Source organism: Gadus chalcogrammus, chromosome 1 (assembly GCF_026213295.1).
Source record: "Gadus chalcogrammus isolate NIFS_2021 chromosome 1, NIFS_Gcha_1.0, whole genome shotgun sequence".
Lineage (NCBI taxonomy): Eukaryota > Metazoa > Chordata > Actinopteri > Gadiformes > Gadidae > Gadus > Gadus chalcogrammus.
The window spans coordinates 17,184,007-17,204,006 of record NC_079412.1 but is presented as its reverse complement, the minus strand read 5'-3'; the positions used below and the strand labels follow the sequence as shown (position 1 = coordinate 17,204,006).

General features: G+C 47.1%; 3 protein-coding genes across 3 annotated transcripts in view; 1 reads left to right on the top strand and 2 right to left on the bottom strand.

Moving 5' to 3' along the window:
* zmp:0000000926 (genetic suppressor element 1) overlaps positions 1 to 8,198 on the top strand; it is a 19,738-nt gene extending 11,540 nt beyond the window's left edge. Inside the window, exons 2-4 of the mRNA XM_056586786.1 lie at positions 5,702 to 7,531; positions 7,726 to 7,984; positions 8,131 to 8,198. Of these exons, the coding sequence (XP_056442761.1) occupies positions 5,867 to 7,531; positions 7,726 to 7,984; positions 8,131 to 8,198 (1,992 nt within the window). The 5' untranslated portion in view covers positions 5,702 to 5,866. The remainder of the gene's footprint in view (positions 1 to 5,701; positions 7,532 to 7,725; positions 7,985 to 8,130) is intronic.
* A 1,060-nt stretch (positions 8,199 to 9,258) lies between these two features.
* Positions 9,259 to 14,085, bottom strand: irf10 (interferon regulatory factor 10). Its single transcript, XM_056593420.1, has 8 exons — positions 13,518 to 14,085; positions 12,912 to 13,095; positions 12,742 to 12,809; positions 12,605 to 12,653; positions 11,530 to 11,634; positions 10,696 to 11,085; positions 10,342 to 10,460; positions 9,259 to 10,166 (listed from the first exon to the last, which is right to left on the bottom strand). The coding sequence occupies exons 1-8, from the start codon at positions 13,686 to 13,688 to the stop codon at positions 10,062 to 10,064; spliced, it is 1,191 nt and encodes a 396-aa protein (XP_056449395.1). The 5' UTR covers positions 13,689 to 14,085; the 3' UTR covers positions 9,259 to 10,061.
* A 1,627-nt stretch (positions 14,086 to 15,712) lies between these two features.
* bmp7b (bone morphogenetic protein 7b) overlaps positions 15,713 to 20,000 on the bottom strand; it is a 23,156-nt gene continuing 18,868 nt past the window's right edge. Inside the window, exons 4-7 of the mRNA XM_056593413.1 lie at positions 19,389 to 19,592; positions 18,014 to 18,090; positions 17,723 to 17,833; positions 15,713 to 17,422 (exon numbers count right to left, since the gene is read on the bottom strand). Coding sequence (XP_056449388.1) covers positions 17,273 to 17,422; positions 17,723 to 17,833; positions 18,014 to 18,090; positions 19,389 to 19,592 — 542 coding nt within the window. The 3' untranslated portion in view covers positions 15,713 to 17,272. The remainder of the gene's footprint in view (positions 17,423 to 17,722; positions 17,834 to 18,013; positions 18,091 to 19,388; positions 19,593 to 20,000) is intronic.

Genomic DNA, 20,000 nt, shown 5'->3' with positions numbered 1-20,000 from the left:
CATAGTAATTTATAAATAATGAAGTGTGTGTGTGTGTGTGTGTGTGTGTGTGTGTGTGTGTGTGTGTGTGTGTGTGTGTGTGTGTGTGTGTGTGTGTGTGTGTGTGTGTGTGTGTGTGTGTGTGTGTGTGTGTGTGTGTGTGTGTGTGTGTGTGTGTGTGTGTGTGCGCAGCTCGGGAGCGAAAAGGAGTATATTTATATGCTGTGTTTCTGTCTCTCTTTGCGTGTATACTTAGGTTTTGAGTCAGAGGCATCGGCGGAGCCTGCGTGTGAGAGTGTGTGTGTGGGATGAGCCTCCTCCCCGTGTCCTCTCAGCAACTGTCTCCCTCCCCCCCCGTCCTCCCCACTCTTATCAACCTTCATGTCTTCTGCACACTGTTAGACTCTCAACATATATGCATGTGTGTGTGTGTGTGTGTGTGTGTGTGTGTGTGTGTGCATCCCTCAGTGAGTAAGTCGAGTGGGCGGTAAGAGCAACTGGTCTGCCTGTGTGGCTCTGCATACCAGATATGTTTCTCACTGCTCGATATTACTCATTTCCTCAGTCCTTTACACACACACACACACACACACAAACACATACGCACACACACAAACAGAGTGCGTGAGAGAGAGATAGAGACAGAGAGAGAGAGAGAGAGAGAGAGAGAGAGAGAGAGAGAGAGGGAGTGAGAAACAAAGAGAGACAGAGTCTGAAGCAGGTGCTTCCACACATGCACTTTGGCAGCCAAACTTTACACACACACACACACACACACACACACACACACACACAAACAAACACAGTGCCGGCGCGCGTTCTCACTACTCCACATCGCCCTGCTCGTGTTGTTCACACCCGGGCGGATCAGAGGCACTCTTTGGGCTGGAGGCTGCCGTTACCTCCAGCGTGTCGTACCAGGTGCCCCAGGCTGGACGCAGCGGCCCTCGTGCGGTACCTGGGCTCACAGCCCCGCGGGCCGGAACCTGTGGCAGCAGCAGCAGCAGCAGCTCTGGAGTATGAATGGCCGAGATGCTGGGACTAAGGTCAGTCTCGGGGGGGGGGGGGGGGGGGGGCCCATTCAGACCCCAAGCAACTACGTCCACCTGTCAAGCCGTCCTTGAGTCCACGTGCTCTAGAAGGCTTTAAAAACCGGGGAGACAACACTGACAGCTGATGAATTGCTACATCACTTTCCTTCGTCGCTTCTTAAGCTGATGGACGGTTGATAAAGTGGTGGTTGGGTTTGATCGCTGTGAGGGTCGAGGCAGACTTTGTCTTTAGACGTGTTTTGACTGGGAGCAGATGGCGAGCACTTAAAGATTTGTCTGGAGACAAGAGCGGAGGAGGCTGCGAGGCACATAGTGATTTTTTTCAGTGACTTAGTGCAGAGTCAGATGTTTCTAGATTTCTCTGTAAAAATAATTAATTCTGAACGGTATCATAATAGTTTTGCTTCTTTTGTTGTTTACCTTAAACCGAGGTCAATTGGTTTTATTGCTTGAATGATCTTTTTTGTAGTAGCATCCATATTTGTATAAATGTTGATAAATGTATGTTTGGATATGCATAGAATATTGCTGGTTGTTTTGAAGTGTGGTAATCAAAGCAGATTTGTGGTATTTATACGCACGTTTTTGATTAAATTATTGATGGTAGAAATTGATTACAAAGGATGTCTCAACCACTGATGAACGCAGCTAAATTAAGGTTTGAATATTAATGTTCAAATTGAGATACATAATTGAGCATGTTTAAACAATAAGTTTGCTATTTAAACCCGATAACCATAAGCAACTCGCAGAAATTACGCTCTACTATGTATGCATAACAAACAGAAAAAAAGCAACAAAACAAGAAAATGAATTATGTACTGCTTCTGACCTCTCTCTCCCACCTCTCCTTGTGAGAGGTGGGAGATAGAACATATTCTCAGGAGCCAAGAATATATTAAGACCTACAAAGAAAAAGTGAATTGCCTGGAGCCCAACTCATCAACAAAATAGTAGAGAAACACACACAAGCATGTAATTAATAATTATAAAAAACAAATACTGTGACGATAAAACCCTGGACAACTTGTTATTTAGTAGACTGTTCAACCGCACTTGGTGGTTGCTCCTAGAAATCATGTGAAAACCCTTTGTGTTTATTTATGTGGGAAACACAAAAAAAACGTTGCTGTATTCTATTTCTGTGTCTCTCCGCACCACTTCTATCGAAAACTGGAGCGCATTATCAGATGTTATTAGTCATAGGCTTAGTGAAAACCGTGGTGGTTAGGCTTAACATCACAAAATGAGTTGCCTATTGTAACCTATAGGTAATATAGTATTACGACTACATATTACGAGATGAAATTGGTATATTTTACACATACACACACACACACACACACACACACACACACACACACACACACACACACACACACACACACACACACACACACACACACACACACACACACACACACACACATTCTCTCTCTCTCTCTCTCTCTCTCTCCCTCTTGTCGTAAGCTTCCAAGGATTCTCCTTTGGAGGGGATTCCACTCTGCATGGCAGGCAGGGCAGTGGAAGGTTGCCCAGCCAGAAGAAAAACAGCACTTTGTTTAATGTCAGAGTCCCTTTAGACTGTCGGCCTCTTTCAATTGCACACTGAACTTTAGATGGAGTGTGTGCGCTGTAGCAGAGATCTGAATCATTTACATAAACAGTGCGCTTAGAGTTGTTTGTTTGTATCGACAAGACGCTTTTTGTCCGTAGACTGTAGCTTAAGTGTGGGTGAAATACAGCTTCTATTCACATGATGATGAGATAGAATCACTAATAAGGATAGGCCGACCTGTCGCAGTGAGTCAATGAGTTGGCATATTTAAACACACACACACACACACACACACACACACACACACACACACACACACACACACACACACACACACACACACACACACACACACACACACACACACACACACACACACACACACACACACACACTATCACACACAAACGCGCCCCCACACACTTTTACATATCAACAATGGTCCAAAGTAGCAAAGTAATTAAAAAAAAATTGAATGAGAATTAATCAATTTAATTAATTGTCTTCATGACAATAAAGGGCAGACGTTATTTTTTATCTTTGGATGTTTAGTAATTTGCAATAAAATAATTTAATAAAAAAGGATATCGAGGGTTAGGATGCAGGCATTTCCTGTAAGAGAAAACAAGTATTAAAATAAATTAGGACACGTAATTGTGTTATATCTTATGAGAGAAAAAGTTAATAAATCGTGTGCCACAAAAAAAGTATCTGAACAATTTTTGTAGAGACCTAAATGTTCGGTGGATGTTTAACTTACACTATTTTGGTATGCAATTGATTGCTGTATTTGTTTGCAACACAAGTATATAAAGCCACACACTTAACACTTAATTTAAGACCCGTTGATTGATCCATCGTGTGTTTATCTCTTCAACCCAAGGTAAAGTTGTAAAGATATTAGATATCCACACTCCATATAAAGCAATCTAAACCAGGGAAAAAATCTGCGTCGGGTCTAGTGGTTTTAACTGTCAACAAAAAAGCTTGAAGAATGGTGTTAAATGTGGCAGTAAGAGAGGTAATGCATCCATAATATTTATTGCGTATTTAATCTAATTACATTTATTTAGACTTTATGTAATAAATTAAATGTCACAGATGGAATTACTTTACATGCCTTTATTATGATAAAAGAGATTCCATAACTCTTTAACATGTATTGCGGTGAATGAATGTAGGTCAACTGGGGAAAATAAATCATTAAGTTTGGTTTCCAAGATTGTGCATAAGTGGTGATCTAAGAAAAACAACATTGGAAAATTAGCTCAGTCACTTAGCATTACAAGTACTACGTAAATCAACAACAACCATCAATTATCCTCAAGCAACCTTTTTCAAACCTTTTCAGAACCCACTAAGTGTGTGGACACAGTTACCATGGTGACAGCGTGGTAGTTAGACGGTAAAGAGTTGAAGAAGTTCTGTCTGTGCACACACAGACTGCACGCGTTTGTGTGTGTGGATATGTGCGCGGGCTGCCTGGCGGAGGGAACAGCTAGGCTGCTAAAAACGGTGGCAGCCGTCATTTCAAAGCAGCAGCTCACTTACAACCTTGGGAATAGAAATTAAGTTTAACACCCCCACACTTTGCAATCAATGAGACTGAGGCATCAGTGCGATCGCTGCGCCACGGTGGGGGAGACGAGTACATCAACACATGCACCCTGAACAAGGAACCGGGCGGAACAAGATTTAGGATTCTTATGAATCGGGGCAGTGGGGGGGAGGGGGATTTCATACATCATTATACAATAATAAACACTGGTGTCTCTGCTCCACATGACACCGACTTAAAACACCCCCCCTCCTAAAAACAATAAAAGGAGATAATGAAGATGAATGGCGAATAAGTGATACGGCTTAAACGATACACTCCCGACAACAAAACACATCCTTGCAGAAATATAGGCCAATACATCATCTTATGAGAGAGTCGCCTGCTAGGGTACAAGTCCCACTGTAGCGAGTATTAATAAAGATGCATAGGCATGTCAGGTGCAGCAGACTCAAACGGGTGCCGCTTACTGCAGTATTTCTGTCACATTTTAGGTGGGTGGTGACCAGCTTTGCCTATCGCTGAGGGAGTATGAAGCCGTGGATTCAGCCGGTGGGATAATTTGTGTACGTCTGTTGCTGTGCTAATGTGTGTATGGGAGCGAGTAAGGGGAGGGGGGGAGGGAGAGAGAGCAAAGAGGCAGGGGAGAGAGAGTATGCACTGATGCTAGTAGTACGCTCATATAGGACATGAAGAATACCTCAGGGCTGTGTGAGAGGGGGTGGCTCATGAAAGTGGTGAAAAAAAACAACACACATCTACATATTCCAATCTTCCTCCGAGACTCAGAGATGAAGAATCTCCCGCTGGGCCATGGTGCGTGATGCCTGTGTGTGCTTGTATGTGTGTGTGTGTGTGTGTGTGTGTGTGTGTGTGTGTGTGTGTGTGTGTGTGTGTGTGTGTGTGTGTGTGTGTGTGTGTGTGTGTGTGTGTTTTCACATCCATACTGCATTGCCTATGAACTTCAGCGGCTGCTCAATATGCTATGTATTTTTAGCACACTTGTGGGAGTTGTGCTGAATGTGTTTGAATGAGAAAAGTGCGCTGGGTAGTTTCACAGCCACCGCAGTGCACATAGATAATGACTAATTAACTATATAGCTATCATAAACCCAAGAGTTCCAACACTTTGAGGCTCAAACTGTTTGAGCGAGGAGCACCCAATCCCTTGTCACCCTCTCCCCAGTCTGACTCAACACAGTGTTTGTGTTTGTCTGACCATACTGGCAGCTGACAGTCCGCACGACAGACGACACCAGAACCTGACAGACTGTCCATTTTTCCCTCTGCGCGTTTCACACATTCCCTCCTCTCGGTTCTCTCCGCCTTTCCCGCCCTTGGTCCTCTCTGGCGCGCTCTGCCCGCCCACGACCCGCGGGTTCCCCGCTGTGCCTCCCGGCCCCTCCCTGTAACTCCCGGCCCCTCCCTGTGCCTCCCGGCCCCTCCCTGTGCCTCCCGGCCCCTCCCTGTGCCTCCCGGCCCCTCCCCGTGCCTCCCGGCCCCTCACTGTGCCTCCCGGCCCCTCACTGTGCCTCTCCTCTGCTTCTCTCGTAGGTAAGAGGCCCTTCACATCGCTGAGGATCGAGCGGCGCTCCGAACCGGGATGCGGCGCGGCGGCCCTCCCCTCTCTCCGCGCCCCTCCTTCTCCCGTGAGGCCCATGTGACCTAGCCGTCACCCCTACACACACGGGGGCCCCCCACCATCGCTGGAGCCCATCCATGAATCCCAGCCCCGACCGCGGCAAAGAGTGCCTCCCTCCCAAGAAGAGGGAGTCCCGGCAAGGATCGGCGGAGCAGCACGCCCCCCCCGCCGACGACTTCAAGCCGCCCGTTCCCGTGCGGAGCCGTCCCGGCGGGGCCCGAGGGGAGGGGGGCAGGGACCCCAACGACGGCGGCGGCCGGCTGCTGATCAAACAGAACCGCCACGTCCTGACCTCCCCCCCGCCCTTACCCATCCCCGCGCCCAGCGTCCCCCTGCCCCTGCCATGGCACGTCCCGTACCCGTCCCCCTTACCCCTGTTCCCGGGGCACGTGGGGGAGAGGAGGGGGTCCGGCTCGCCCTCCTGGCGGGACGACCCTCTCTCCTCCCCGCTGTCCAACCATTCCAGGTGGCTCCGGGGCGACGGCGCGCTGTCGCTGCAGGCGCCCCAGACCTCGGCCGCCTCCTCGCCGTCCTTTAAGACCCCCTACCCAAGCGACACCCGGGAGATGTGGTCCTACTTCAACAGCGGCCAGCGGGACTACAGCTCGCCCCTGTTCTCCCCCCCCCAGCTGTTCAGCCACCCTCCACTGTTCCCGCCTGACGCCGGCCTGGCCGACGCCCGGGACCGGTACCTGGTGAAGCGGCCCAACGGGCTGGACGGGCCGGGCAGCAGGACCGCCTCTACCTCCAGGCTGCCCCCCCTCTCAGGGGACTATGTGAATGACAGGACCAGGATAAACCTCAGTCCCCACGGGCCTCACGCCAACGGCGGCAGGAGGCAGCAGGAGGAGCTGTCGGGCCGCGCCCCCTCCGGGGGAGTGTTCTTCCCTAACTCCCTGCCTCAGGAGAGCCCCGAGATACATTCCTCGCTGCAGGACTCCAACCTGATGCTGAAGACCAGCCCCGGGCTGTTCTCCGCCAGTCCCAACCACCTCGGGCCCGACCCGAGGGCGGAGAGGGGAGGCCTGCTGGAGGCCCTGGGCGTCCCCCCGGCGGAGGCCCAGATCTACTACTCTCTGGGCTCTGTGCAGCAGAGCGGCCTCCAGCCTCAGGCCCAGGCCTTTCCCTTCTACACCCCCTCAGAGACACCGCTGTACACCCCGCTCAAGGAGCCCGGCCTCAGGCAACACAGCATGGGCAGCTCCCCTCTCTTCTCCCACCGCCTGCCCAGCAATCACGACAGGTCACAGAAAGAGCAGGAGCCCGACCACGGGAGAGACAGAGAGCGAGAGTCCCTGTCCGCCCTCAGACAGAGGGAGCACAACGCAGCCGAGAGCGAGAGGCTCAGGGAGAACGAGGCCGAGCGGGCGAGGGGCCACGACAAAGAACGAGAACGAGAGGGGAAAGACGCGGAGCGGGACGGAGAGCACGAGAGGCGGCGGACTCGGGACAGGATCCGAGAGCGGGACAGAAACAGAGCGAGGGAGGGTCATCAGGCCTCGACCCCTGCCACTCAGCCACCCCCCCCTGCCTTCCTACCTCACTTCACTAAGGGTTCCCTTATTGAGCTGGCCAGCGGGCGGCTGAAGCGCGTGGAGGAGCTTCGCACGGAGGACTTCCTGAGGAGCGCCGACACCTCCCCAGAGTTTCACCTCAGCACCTGCACCGTGCTACTCATCGCCCCTGGCAACGCACATGGCTTCAATCACCTACAGGTTAACCTCAACGACCGCAACACTCAGGTCAGTATTGCAAAGGCTTGTGACTTCTCAATTTGACTGGTGCTTATTGTTGTTATCGGCGTGGCCCAAAATAGCTAATGGAAACATACACCAGATAACACACGGACGTTGGTCTTGTAAGTATGACACCAACGTTATCGTGAAAATTGTGGCCTTGTTGTTAAAGCGCACCGTGCGTGTGCTGTCTGTTTCAGGAGTTACTGAAAGTCTTGGAGGAGTATCCCTTCTTTGTGCGCGACCGGGGTTGGTCGTCGTGCTGTCCGCCGCGCACCGCGCAGCTCTACGGCCTGCCCTGCCGGCAGCTGGCCGAGGGGGACGTGTGCCTCGCCCTGACCCCCACGCCCGCCCCGCCCGCCCACCGGACACACGCCACCTCACGCTCCAGCTCCAGGGCCCACCGCAGCCACCCCTCTTCCAGCGCCGGAGGAGAGTCCAGCAGCAGCAGCAGCAGCAGTTCCCCTAGGGAGCAGATGCCCCCTCCGCCCCCTCCTCCGCCTCTCCTCCACCACCAACACCACCACCACCACCACCAGAACCATCCGCCTCCCACTGTTCCGCCACTCCCTCCTCCTGCTCCCGCTGCACCGCCTGCCGCTCAGGTGCAGCAACAGCCACGCAAGAGGCGCTGGTCGGCCCCAGACGCCATGAAACTGACGGGAAGGGATGAAAGCCTCCTGGATTTACCTCAAGGCTCGAAGCAAATGAAGTGGCAGTAGAGACTTGCATATGCATACATAAAGATGCTTGCCTACATGCACACAAGCAAACACACGCACTCACACACACACACACACACCCTCCTTGTCTCTGTTGCACCCAACAAGACATACAATGGAGTGACCTCAAGGCAGGGTTGCAGGGAAGAAAAAGAAAAAAAAGACGAAATTGAACATTTGCAATTTATCGTTGTCGACACTGCTGCCCAAAGTATAGACTCAGTCAGTCCAGTCGTATCTATTCCTAGGAAGTGAGCTCCTCTCTCCTTTCCCCTCTCTCTCTCCCACCCCTTCCCCTTCCCTTCCTGCCCTTTAGTTTGGTAGAGACCTGTAGGGCGCAGCAGTAGAGTACCGCGGGTGGGCTTCCCCCGAGACACACTGAGACATTTAGTAAGACAATCAAGCACTTGTCTGTGTTCACTGTTTTGTAATGGATGTCCCAAATGCCTACTTACGGACAGTATTTTCTGCAGGGTATCGATTTTCCGGCAGTGTTATTAAATACTGTAAATGCTATTGAAGAAGTGCAGATATATAAATGAAGAAAAAAAAGAAATATATATAATATATATAGTATATTTATATATATATATATATATATATATATATATATATATATATTACATTTCAAATGTTAAATACAGTAAATATGCTAAACGGTCAATTTCGCAGTGCATTCTCTGGTTTTAATTTTCTTGCTTCTGAGCCTATGTCTGTATGTGGGTCTGGGCAGGCAAGGTGAATGTAACGAGAAAAACTCGCCTTTTTGTATCGCTCCCCACAGCGGGTCACGTCAAAGCCGTCTGTTCGCCAAGGCATTACCCTCCAATATGTTCTTAACATGATCTCTTAGGGAAGAACACTAATGAAAACGAGCCGCATAACAAGACAATCTCCCAGGGGCCACACCGCACAGTGAGGGCCTGCCTTGCCTCGATGCCCCCCCCCAACCAAGACCCCTTCCCCTTCCCCCCCTCCCCCCCACCCCACATCCCCGTGTTTTTCCTTGGAAATCCGAATGATGAAAGTTTGAGAAAGTACCACTTGGCTGAAGAGTACCGGTGCTATTAACACGTTGGAAAGGATGCTTTGTGAACACTCTTGACCCCTGTGTACTGTACGCTTCTGTTCCTCTCTCGGCTTGTTTTATGTACTGTATGTACGAAGGCAGGGAAAACGATGAAAGTATTTTAAACTCAGATACGGGTATCTACTCTGAATTAGCACACTTTCTCACTTTAGTTTTTTTTTTTTTATTCTTAAAAAGAACAACACCTTACCTGTTGATTTTTTCTTTGTAAATGTTATAGCTATAAAATGTATATTTTTTAAATGGTGAATCTGTTATATGATGTTCGCTAGAATTAAATAAAAAATAGCTTTATAGATTTAATTTTGGTGGTGTGATTTTATTTTTCATACTTGATTATTGTTCCAGTGCATTGAACTGCATAAATTATTACAATTCATAAGTAGACTAAGAACATTAAACACACTTAACTCAAAATAACTTTACTCAGAAGATTAAATATAACATGAAAAGAATGTTGTTAATATTGTATCGCTGGCATGTAGAAAGTCTCTAAATATAAATTATACACACATTAGTATCACTACTGCTTTACATTAGAGCAAGCAACCATAAATCTAATATCAAACAGACCTCAGTTATTTGATTCTGTCTTTTACACAGAACTGTCAACTGCCAAGTATAACTGTCACGTTATACTTGGGTTATTAGGAATACATCAAGGATTTCCTTGGAGAGTAGTTGTGAACTTGTGAAGCTTACATCTAGTTGGATAACTGGCCCCTTACATCTCATCCTTGGCTTCTTTGGGAGTGTGAACGTCCGGTTCTGCCTCGACCCGCTCTAGCTGCAATCGCTGCAACAGTTCCATGGCAAACAGGGGCACCACCTTCACCCATGACACAAGGAGGGAGCACGGTGTTGAAATGTGTGATGATGGTGACATCTAGTGGTATTAGATGAAACAGCAACTCTACTGTTTTACCTGGTGTTGCATTAAAAAATCCCAGAATTTGTTAGTTACGTTCCAATTGTGAAATGGTGAATGTATGATTGTTTCCTACATGAACTGTTATCAGCTTCATCGTTTTGGAAACTTTAGCGTCGGGATACTCCTCGCCAAAGCAGAGATCAATCTCATAGTTTGGTTGTGGGCCTTTCCTCTGCATATAGTTCTGGAGCTCTGTGGACATACACAGGACATACACATTTAGATTAATGTGTATTATTATTGTGATGAGTTACATTAATATCATATTTAAAAAATATATTTGCAAATATAATACTCATACTATACATATTATTTTCTTTCCATGATTTAAATAAATGACTCAAAATAATATGTCTTATCATAAAGAAATCATCATAATAAAACTAAACTCAAAGTTCAACGTATAGCAAAAGAGACACTGGGTTACCATTTACAAATACGGGCATGTCCAGCAGCTTGCAGGTCCTGTCCCTCTCCAGTTTATTGGGCTTCTCGGTGTGCGGGGCCAGGGGCCCGCTCCAGTACACACGGCCCTGGCAGAACCTCTTGATGAACAGCCCGTCCGGGGCCACCCAGAGCAGCACTCCCCTCTCCAGATGGGACAGGAGCTGACCCAGGGCCCGGGCCACGCCGGGCTCCAGGGAGCCCAGCGAGGCCGGGGAGGGCAGGGAGAGCTGCTGAGCGCTGCAGGGCCCGTAGATCCTCTCGTTCCCCAGCGGCACGCAGCCCTGCAGGATGAAGCACCCTTCTGGGCTGCTGGAGGTCAGCTCCATCACCGGCTCCCCGCGGTAGAACAGCGTCAGCTCCATCCGGAAGTCTGGTAGGAAGTGACGTAGAATATATATTGGGAAATGCTTTCAGGGGTTAAGGTTAAGAAACTGGATGAGTTAGAAACCTACTGGCCCCGGGACCCCTTTTAGTGGAACTCCGTCAAGTTTGTAATGAGCAGTAAACCTTAAACCTAAGACCGTCGTTACTTCTCCCACACAGATCATGAGGGTAAGCTTAAGGGGTGATATCATGCCACCAGGTGTGAGTGTGAATAGCCATTACAAGCAGTTTATGCTACAGTTCACTGGGTGGGTAGTAGAATAATCTATCCATTGTACATCAGGGTAGACACTCCCACTTGTGATGTCACTAAGGCACAACGGCTTGTAACGGCTAATCCCACTCACACCTGGTGGCATAATTACACCCCTCTAAAGAGGGAGCGCGTCCTGTGTTACGTGTCATGGTTGTTGTGGGTGTCGTGTGTCACCTGATATGGCCAGAGTGGGGCTGAGGAGGCTGGGGTCCAGAGGGATGTGACTGTGAGCCTGGCTATCCTCTGAACCACAGTACGTGTGCTCCCTCCACAAAGCACCTGAAGCAGCACAGTAGTACATAAACATATGCAGACAAAGAAAGACGCATATGTACACAAACATAATAATATGGTGTTTTTTTATGAAAAACATTCATCTGGGGGTTTTCTGAGGGACACCCCCTTTACCTCACAGTAGTAAGCATTCAACGGTGAAGACCATTTGACATGAGTTATGCCTCAGCGACTACTGATTTCATAAAGCATGCTCATTCATCTATTTATTCGATAAATAACGCAACAGAGTCATGAAACATCTGTCTGTTGAATATGCTCAAATTTTGGTATTAATTATTTATTTGCATGTGTTCAGGTTTAAGGTTTTTTGAGGTTTGTACCATTAATTGTCTGTTGCGACATTATTTTGCTGGTTCACCTGAGAGAGGGGAGGGGTCACAATATACACCAAGAAAAAGTTTGTGGGTGTTTGTACCTTTTTAGAGTTTGTACCTTTTTTAGTCTTTGTAACTATAAAGTCATCAGCCGGCCTCCCCTTTATGTTTGTGCTTTGTGGTTCGGCCTCTGTGTATAATACACAAGGCCTCATGCAAGAACATTTGTGTATTTGTCTCTTAATTTGATTATTTTTTTTAAGTACCACTCATACAACTATGTAACATAAGTAGAGGAAATGGATCTCGATGCTGCGTAAACCGGCTGAATTCCACCGGTTCCAAAATTAATACACAGGAATTTGCATTTATTGACGCACAAAAAACCCATATAAAGAAGTTTTTCGCCGATTTCTGCATGAAGTGATTATTTAATTCCTCCGTCACCTTCCTTTTTGTTCATCACTTTTTGAGTGTGTTTGCTAAATGTCTCTCTATCTGTCTGTCTATTTGAAGAGTATGGATCAGAGTAAAGCAAATTCTTGCAATAATAATACAGTATCATAGTTTTCTTGTGTGTCACAAAAAAAAATTAACAACAAAGTAACAGTGACATATGCTTAAAAAATGTACCCTACCATGACTTTCTTCTTTCCTTTCTTCAAATATTTCCCATTGGTCAGCAAGCTTACATAACAACAACAATAACAGTGCATTAAAATCAAATAATGACTATAAAGTAGTTTCATTATGTTGCTGTGCTGTAATTATGTACCTGAGACTGTGGGAGACTGGCGTATCCAGTCTGAACCACGACCACTCGACTGTACGTCTGATCAGACTCTGAGGAAGAGAAGATTTAAGGTAGAGAGAAGGACGACCAACCTACTGACCAATGGTTACTGCGTTGGACCTGATGTTAGGTCCATCTGAAGTGGTGCCTACCTGCTCTCTGGTCAGACTCGATGCGGTAGACCTTGTAGGGCTCTGAGATGTCCAGCTGGTTCAGGTGGGGGACCTCCTGGAAGTCTGTGCTCTTGTTAAGTGCACAGCGCAGGCGCGTCTTCCACATGGTGGGGTTGTCCTTGTCGCTGCCCACCTTGTATTTCCCTTTGTACACAGCCCAAGCCTGATGCAGGTTTGGGATGAGGTTACCCAAATGAGTGGACCCCATGTTTGTTTGTCAAGTATTTGTGTCTTTGCAGTAATTGTGTGCACTCATTTTTCTTTTTTACTATTTTCATTTTAGTTTGGCAATAGATGTGATAATACATTTTTTGGATTACAACTGAAACCAAATTTTGAAAAACTGGAAAAAAGTATGAGAGCCCCTCAGACATTCACAAACAAACATGAGGAAACGACTTCTATATCAGACGTTTCCTCATATTGTTGTTTATGTTAGCAAGGTTTTGTTAACGTTGATTTTCTTTACTTGAGTTACTGTCGAGGAAGGATTTCAATTCAATTTGTAAGTATTTTAAATTGTAAAATATTTTACTTTCGTTAAATATCCAAATCTAGCCTCAGTGTTCAGTAGCCCAGCAGTACCTTAAAGAGAGCCGCGTCGTCCTGCTGCCTGTAGTCCTTCTTAGCTGCATGTTTCCAGGGGATCCTGAACATGGTCTTCTCTCCGTTCTCCCACCGCAACCCGTCGAACCTTTCACTGTCGACTTGGGCTATGAGCCATTCTTTAAGGTGCATTTTAACATCGCCTTCCATCTTTTAAATACATCATAGTAGCCTGTTCTCTGACTTGGTAAAGCTCATTCACAATAACACCTAGAAGCGTACTTAACGAGCCTTCGTTCAAATAGGCCGCCTCATGCAAGGTCCATAACATCAGCGCATTATTAACCAGGTAATTTTTGCAATTATCTAAATAAATGATAATGTCCACGCATGGTTTTCTATATGTTAACCACAGAGACCCAACAAAGCAGACCAATGCAACGCTTGTCTAAAGTCAGAATCTAAGAAGGCTAGTTCGAAAATGAAACCTACTGTTTTAAGCTTTCGGTTTCCAGGCTACACGTGTGTGTGTGTGTGTGTGTGTGTGTGTGTGTGTGTGTGTGTGTGTGTGTGTGTGTGTGTGTGTGTGTGTGTGTGTGTGTGTGTGTGTGTGTGTGTGTGTGTGTGAGTGAGTGTGAGTGTGTGTGTGTGTGTGTGTGTGTGTGTGTGTGTGTGTGTGTGTGTGTGTGTGTGTGTGTGAGTGAGTGAGTGAGTGTGTGTGTGTGTGTGTGTGTGTGTGTGTGTGTGTGTGTGTGTGTGTGTGTGGGTGCGCGTGTGTGCATGTGTGTGTGGCTATAATGTGATAAGGAAAACAAGTTGTACTAGGGAGGTATGGCTTATTCTTAAGTTGTCAACCATTTTGTCAAACTGTAAAAAAAATTGCTCTCAATATTAGGGACCAACTGCCGTCATAACCAACCAACTTATATATGTATGATATCATTAGAATGATATAAATATTATGAATGATATCAGTAAGTTCTAATGATATTCTAATTATATAATCGTAAGGTAATTGCAATTGCACTGAACGTCCCTGTGTATAACATTTGACAGATACAACCATTAAATCTCTTGAAAGCTGAAAGTAAAAAGTGCACCCGGGAACATAATATATTTCACTTCAGAGTTTAGTTGAATAAGTTCCAGGATAGGGAAAGTTGTGTTGGTGGGGGAAATTGCGTAGATGGTTCAAGTACTTTTCACAATCTTCTGCTCTTTTTTTAAAAAAAGAGACGAGATACTATTGCTCTTCCCTATGTTTTTAGTTTCATATTCGTTACATCCTAATCCACGACGCAACAAGTGTGATAGCGCTGTGCTGCCCAATCAACGGACGACAGTCCACACTTTCGCCAGAAGAGGGCAGCAATATGCCATTGAAAAGTTGTCAATATGGAAAGGGCTTGAGGCCTTTAAAGACCACATAAATCTGCGTTACAACATAAGACTTAACCATAACTTTATACACATCTACCCAATATAACTACCACAATGCTTAATCTACATTCCAGGAATTAGCTATATTCACTTTCAGATTCAGATTCAGATTTCTTTATTGTCTATCATAAAACCTTTGACGAAAACACAGGGTGCGGCTTGTTGGTATGAACAAAGATTTCAGACACGAGAGTGTGATTTGGCTCTGTTTCTGCCTTGCCACCCAAAGTAAGGATTAGACAGGAAGGACGTAGGTTTTTTTGGAGGCATTTGAGAAGGGTGACTCTCTTAAACCCTGACCATGATTGCTCTTTAGTGGCTTCCAATGAAACACCCCCTGAGCACAGACGTAGCGCTGAACACACACACACACACACACACACACACACACACACACACACACACACACACACACACACACACACACACACACACACACACACACACACACACGCACTGCACATACGCGAACACATTGAGCGACACATCGGCTGACTTATCAGGGAAGGAAAGTCTGCGGGTGGCAGGCATCACTAATCAAAGCCAGACTGTCATAAAGAGGATACTTGGGAGGAGAGGCTGGTGTGAGACGTGAAATAAGAGGTTTTGAGTGTGTATGTGTGAGTTTGTGAGATTGTGTGTGTGCTTGTGTCTACATTCCTAAGAAACAAGTGCATGTCTTTCAAAGAATAAAAATTGCAAGAATTGGTGTTGCATGGCCGACTTTCCAATAATTAAAACATCTGTATACAGGCAGCCGAGCAGCTGCCTGTATACAGAGAAGAGAAGGACTAAAGGTCATGATTCATTCATGAGCCGATAACACACATGTAAACAACCGAGATGGGACATAATTTCTCTTGTAGTTTATTGTTCAGCAGTAAAACATGGTTATGAATGGACACATTTTTATTCCTGACGTACAGACTGCAGCTCCACCAGAGTTCAATAAATAGGCCCTTCACTGCCACGATCAAGATGTTTAGCACACAAAACAAACACAAGTATCTGTTCCCTCTATTTCGGTATAGCTGTTGCTCTCTTCTCTTTTCACGTGCACCTTTATGAGGTGAGCAGACGTTTTTTTGGTAGGAAGAGAGTTGTTTTGGAATCGGGTAATCTCCAAGTTCTACATCAGATTTATGTCATGGCTTTAGGAGGATACCATTGGCCCGTAAATAGAAATGGACGGCTGTAAGGTTTGGCTTGTTGTTGTAGCTTCGTCGTTTGAATTACAGGTGGATTCTGCACACAACGGTTATTCATTACATTAAGGTCATAACTAAAATGGCTGAGCATAGTCTGAGGATATTTTGCAATTCCCATGAAAGGTTTGGGTCTCCCGGATCTGTACAGATTTACCACCCCGCGTTTGCAAAAAGTAAGAGAGAGTGAGAGAGATATATATGTACACATATACATATACATTGAGAGAGAGAGAGAGATGGGGGGGGGGGGGGAAACAGGGCTAGTGATTTGAAATGAATAGTAAATTGAGAGCGACAGATGGCTGAACAAAATGTAAGCGTAATGTTTATCTCCGACTCAGATTGTGTTTTTGTTTTGTTCTGTGCCATAGACCATGGAATTGTGCGAACGTTTGTATAGGCAGCATTGCATTCGGGGCAGAACATATCCCCAACAAACAACAAATTGACATTTCCTGGAAATAAATACACTTGTTGCTTTGTAAAAAAAGAACACTATTTACACAGTATTGTACAAAGAAGAGTTCACAGATTTAGAACCTTCATCCAGGTGCCAAACTCAAAAAAATATATATAATAACATACAATAAGAATGACATTAACTAAAAATAAAAAATATATAGTACGTATTAAACAAAAGATTTTTTAGTGTGTATTAACATACAATCACTGTTTTAAATGTCTCATATACACAGTAGAAAGCACAGGATTAGTGTCTGTGTGTGTTTGTGTGTGTGTGTGTGTGTGTGTGTGTGTGTGTGTGTGTGTGTGTGTGTGTGTGTGTGTGTGTGTGCGCTGTGTGTGTGTGTGTGTGAGAGTGCATCAGCGTGCGTACGCGCCTGTGTTTGAAAGAGGAATCTAAAGTCGATTGTCTAAAATTCCTATACAGCTGCACTGCATTTAGGAACAAATGTTTACATCAAGAGCGTCTTTATAAAAAAACAGAAAAGGGACTCTGAAGCCAGACTCTGAAACACTCTGCTTTGACGAGGATGTTTACACTTAACACGCACGCCAGCCCTTCCCCATCCCTCCTCCATGTTTGAAACGTTTGAGCCCAAAGAGTGTAAACATAGGGACGGGGGCCCTTTCCCATCGCACGCGTGCACGGGCGTGCGTCCGAACCGCCTGGCCCGACCGGACGGCCTAGTGGCAGCCGCACGCTCTGACCACCATGTTGCGGTACTTCTTGAGGATGACGTTGGAGCTGTCGTCGAAGTAGAGCACCGAGATGGGATGGAGCTGGGTGGGGGCGCAGCAGGGTTTGGGGACGGTGTCCGGGTTTATGAAGTGAACCTGGGGGGCAGATGCCGGAGCCAGATGAAAAGATGAGTTAAATGGTTTAATCCGGAATGCACGTTAACCAATAAAACAAACGCGCGGTCGCTTGAAAATGTTCTGTTTATTTTCGCCACAACACAGTGTTTCTTGGCCTAAGTACTCCAAAGTATACAAGTGGTTTTAAGCATATTTCTTCTCCATTAATACGGAACAGCCCACTCTCTGAAGTGCTTTGAACTGCTAGGTTTCTCTTTGTGGCCGATGGGGTTGATGAGAGATGCGTTGCTACCATGCCATGTTGTCACGGTTACTTACAAGTGTTTGTACGATTGCGTGGTTTGTGGCGTTCATGTACGAATTCAGCGGGAAGGCGCACTCTCCCTCGCAATAGTAGGCAGCGTAGCCCTCCGGAGCGATGATCCAGTCCTGGGTGGGAAGACGGAAAATGAAAAGATTCAATGAACCTGTCATGAAATATTAAGTTACTAAGTAACTGGTGGGCCAAAGGCCCTGATAGGAACCCATGAGAGGACAGAAAGAATATAAAACAGGAAGAGATGAGAGAAGATGGCGTATAGGCTTATTTGTACGGTATGCTTATGGTACCTGCCAACCCAGGTCTCTGAAACTGACGTAGAGCTCATGTTTCTTGCAGGCCTGCTTCTGATCCGCGCTGCTGTTCTCTGTGTGAACGACAGAGAGAGAGAGAGAGAGAGAGAGAGAGAGAGAGAGAGAGAGAGAGAGAGAGAGAGAGAGAGAGAGAGAGAGAGAGAGAGAGAGGGAGAGAGAGAAAGAGAGGGGGGGAGAGAGATGGAGAGTGTTAGACAGAGGGTTAAACTTTGTGGTTTCCTTCCCCCAGTGGAAACAGCAAGTGCTTGTGTTTCCTGAAACCTGCCAATTAGCCACAGACGAGGGAGTGCAGTGCTAGAGAGACAGCCTTGACGTGATAACATCCCCGGGACAAGCTCTGAAGGTTAAGAGCCTCTTAACGTGCAACAGGAGGCTGGCTGAGAGTTGAATCGCTCCCACCTGTTTAAAGGTTGCTTTACACATCTGAGCGTGGATTCCGCCTTATTCCACTGACGCACAAACATGTACAATTACTGCACACCTCAACGCATGACTCACAACTCCACCCCCGTGACTCCTTCTCCTTTCCCCCGTCTTTTACTTTTATCTGCGCCTCTTTCCGTTCCGCGGTTCCTCTTCTTTGCATCCGTCTCCTCCCTGGGGTTCAGTTTAAACCCCCCCCATCCCCTCCCACCCCCACCCTAACCCTAGACGGTGGGACTGTGACGCCGGTAACCTCTCTGCCCCCCCGGAGGGGGGATCTGTGGTACATTAGTCGCTGTGAGTAGTGGGGATAGGGAATGATCACAAGCAACTGGTTCTCATCAGCCCTTAAAAGGCCACTAACTACTATCCCCCCAAAGAATTCCTGAAAGCCCCCATTGGCTCCATGTGTTGCGGGCCGTCCTGCCCTACAGCACGCTGCAGATGTCCAACGCCGTAAAAGCCAGACCTGCCCCGCATCGCTCCCAAGCAGCAGATATTCCCCACCACTCTGGGATGCTTGGAAGACAGCACAGGGGAGAGTTGGGATGTTTGAAGTGCGGCCATTAGTCTCCAATTTTTCCCCAGATTCCAATGAACGCTCGCTCACAACTCAGGGACCTGAAATCTCTGAGTGTTCAATGTGGAGTTCTGCACAGGAGGGCACAGATATGCTCACACAGACACACACAAACACACACGCACGCACACACACACACACACACACGCACGCACACACACACACGCACGCACACGCACGCACGCACACACGCACACACACACACACACACACACACACATTGTCCCACACACATGATGTTGATGATTGATTTTGTTATTTTATTTGGCATTTTAACCACATGCCACGCATACATAAGCAGACCCTCTGCCATTGTATGTGGCCACATCGCAGCGTGAACGCTCTCACCTGCTATGTTGGCGACCCGGAGCGCTTCCTGGCCCTTGGCCCCTTTGGACCGGTTGGGGTTCCGCTGTTTGGCGCCCCCTGGAGCCGAGCGGATGCTGCGCAGGTGCACCTCTGTAGCTTTGAAGAAGGCCACCATGAAGGGCTGTTTGTTCTGGGGCCCGCTGCGGCCGATCAGCCCTGCCACACGCGGGTTGATGCTTTCCCCTGCAGGGGGAGACAGAGAGCGGTTAGAGGTTAGAGGATCCATTTAACACAGGACAACAGCCCTGACTTTCCAATCACATGTGAACAAAGTCAAAGGCTTGGGATGGAAACTGTAGGCCTGTTGTTCTTGAACCTTGAGTGTGTATGTGTACAGATATATGTGGTCTTTGTTCTCCCTCACTAAATCCCAGCTCATAGGTTATGCTGCGTTCAAACATGATTCACCTCTGAGAATGCCTTTGCCTTTTCCCAAACAATTCCCAATTCCGGACAGGAACAAACACAGCACCACACATCAAAGACAGGACCCTTCTGTGTCTGTTATCATGTGTGCATGTGTGCCTTTGCACGTATCCGTGTCTTGTCTGCAGCCGCGTGTGTGGACTCCAGCAGCGTGCATCTTGTTCT

Coding starts and splice junctions, on each gene's coding strand:
- irf10 (XM_056593420.1), bottom strand. CDS start 13,688: ATGGAAGGCGATGTTAAAATGCACCTTAAAGAATGGCTCATAGCCCAA. Junction 11,086..11,529: donor CCCCACTCTGGCCATATCAG/GTGACACACGAC, acceptor ACTTCCTACCAG/ACTTCCGGATGGAGCTGACG. Junction 10,167..10,341: donor TGAAGCTGATAACAGTTCAT/GTAGGAAACAAT, acceptor TCATGGGTGAAG/GTGGTGCCCCTGTTTGCCAT.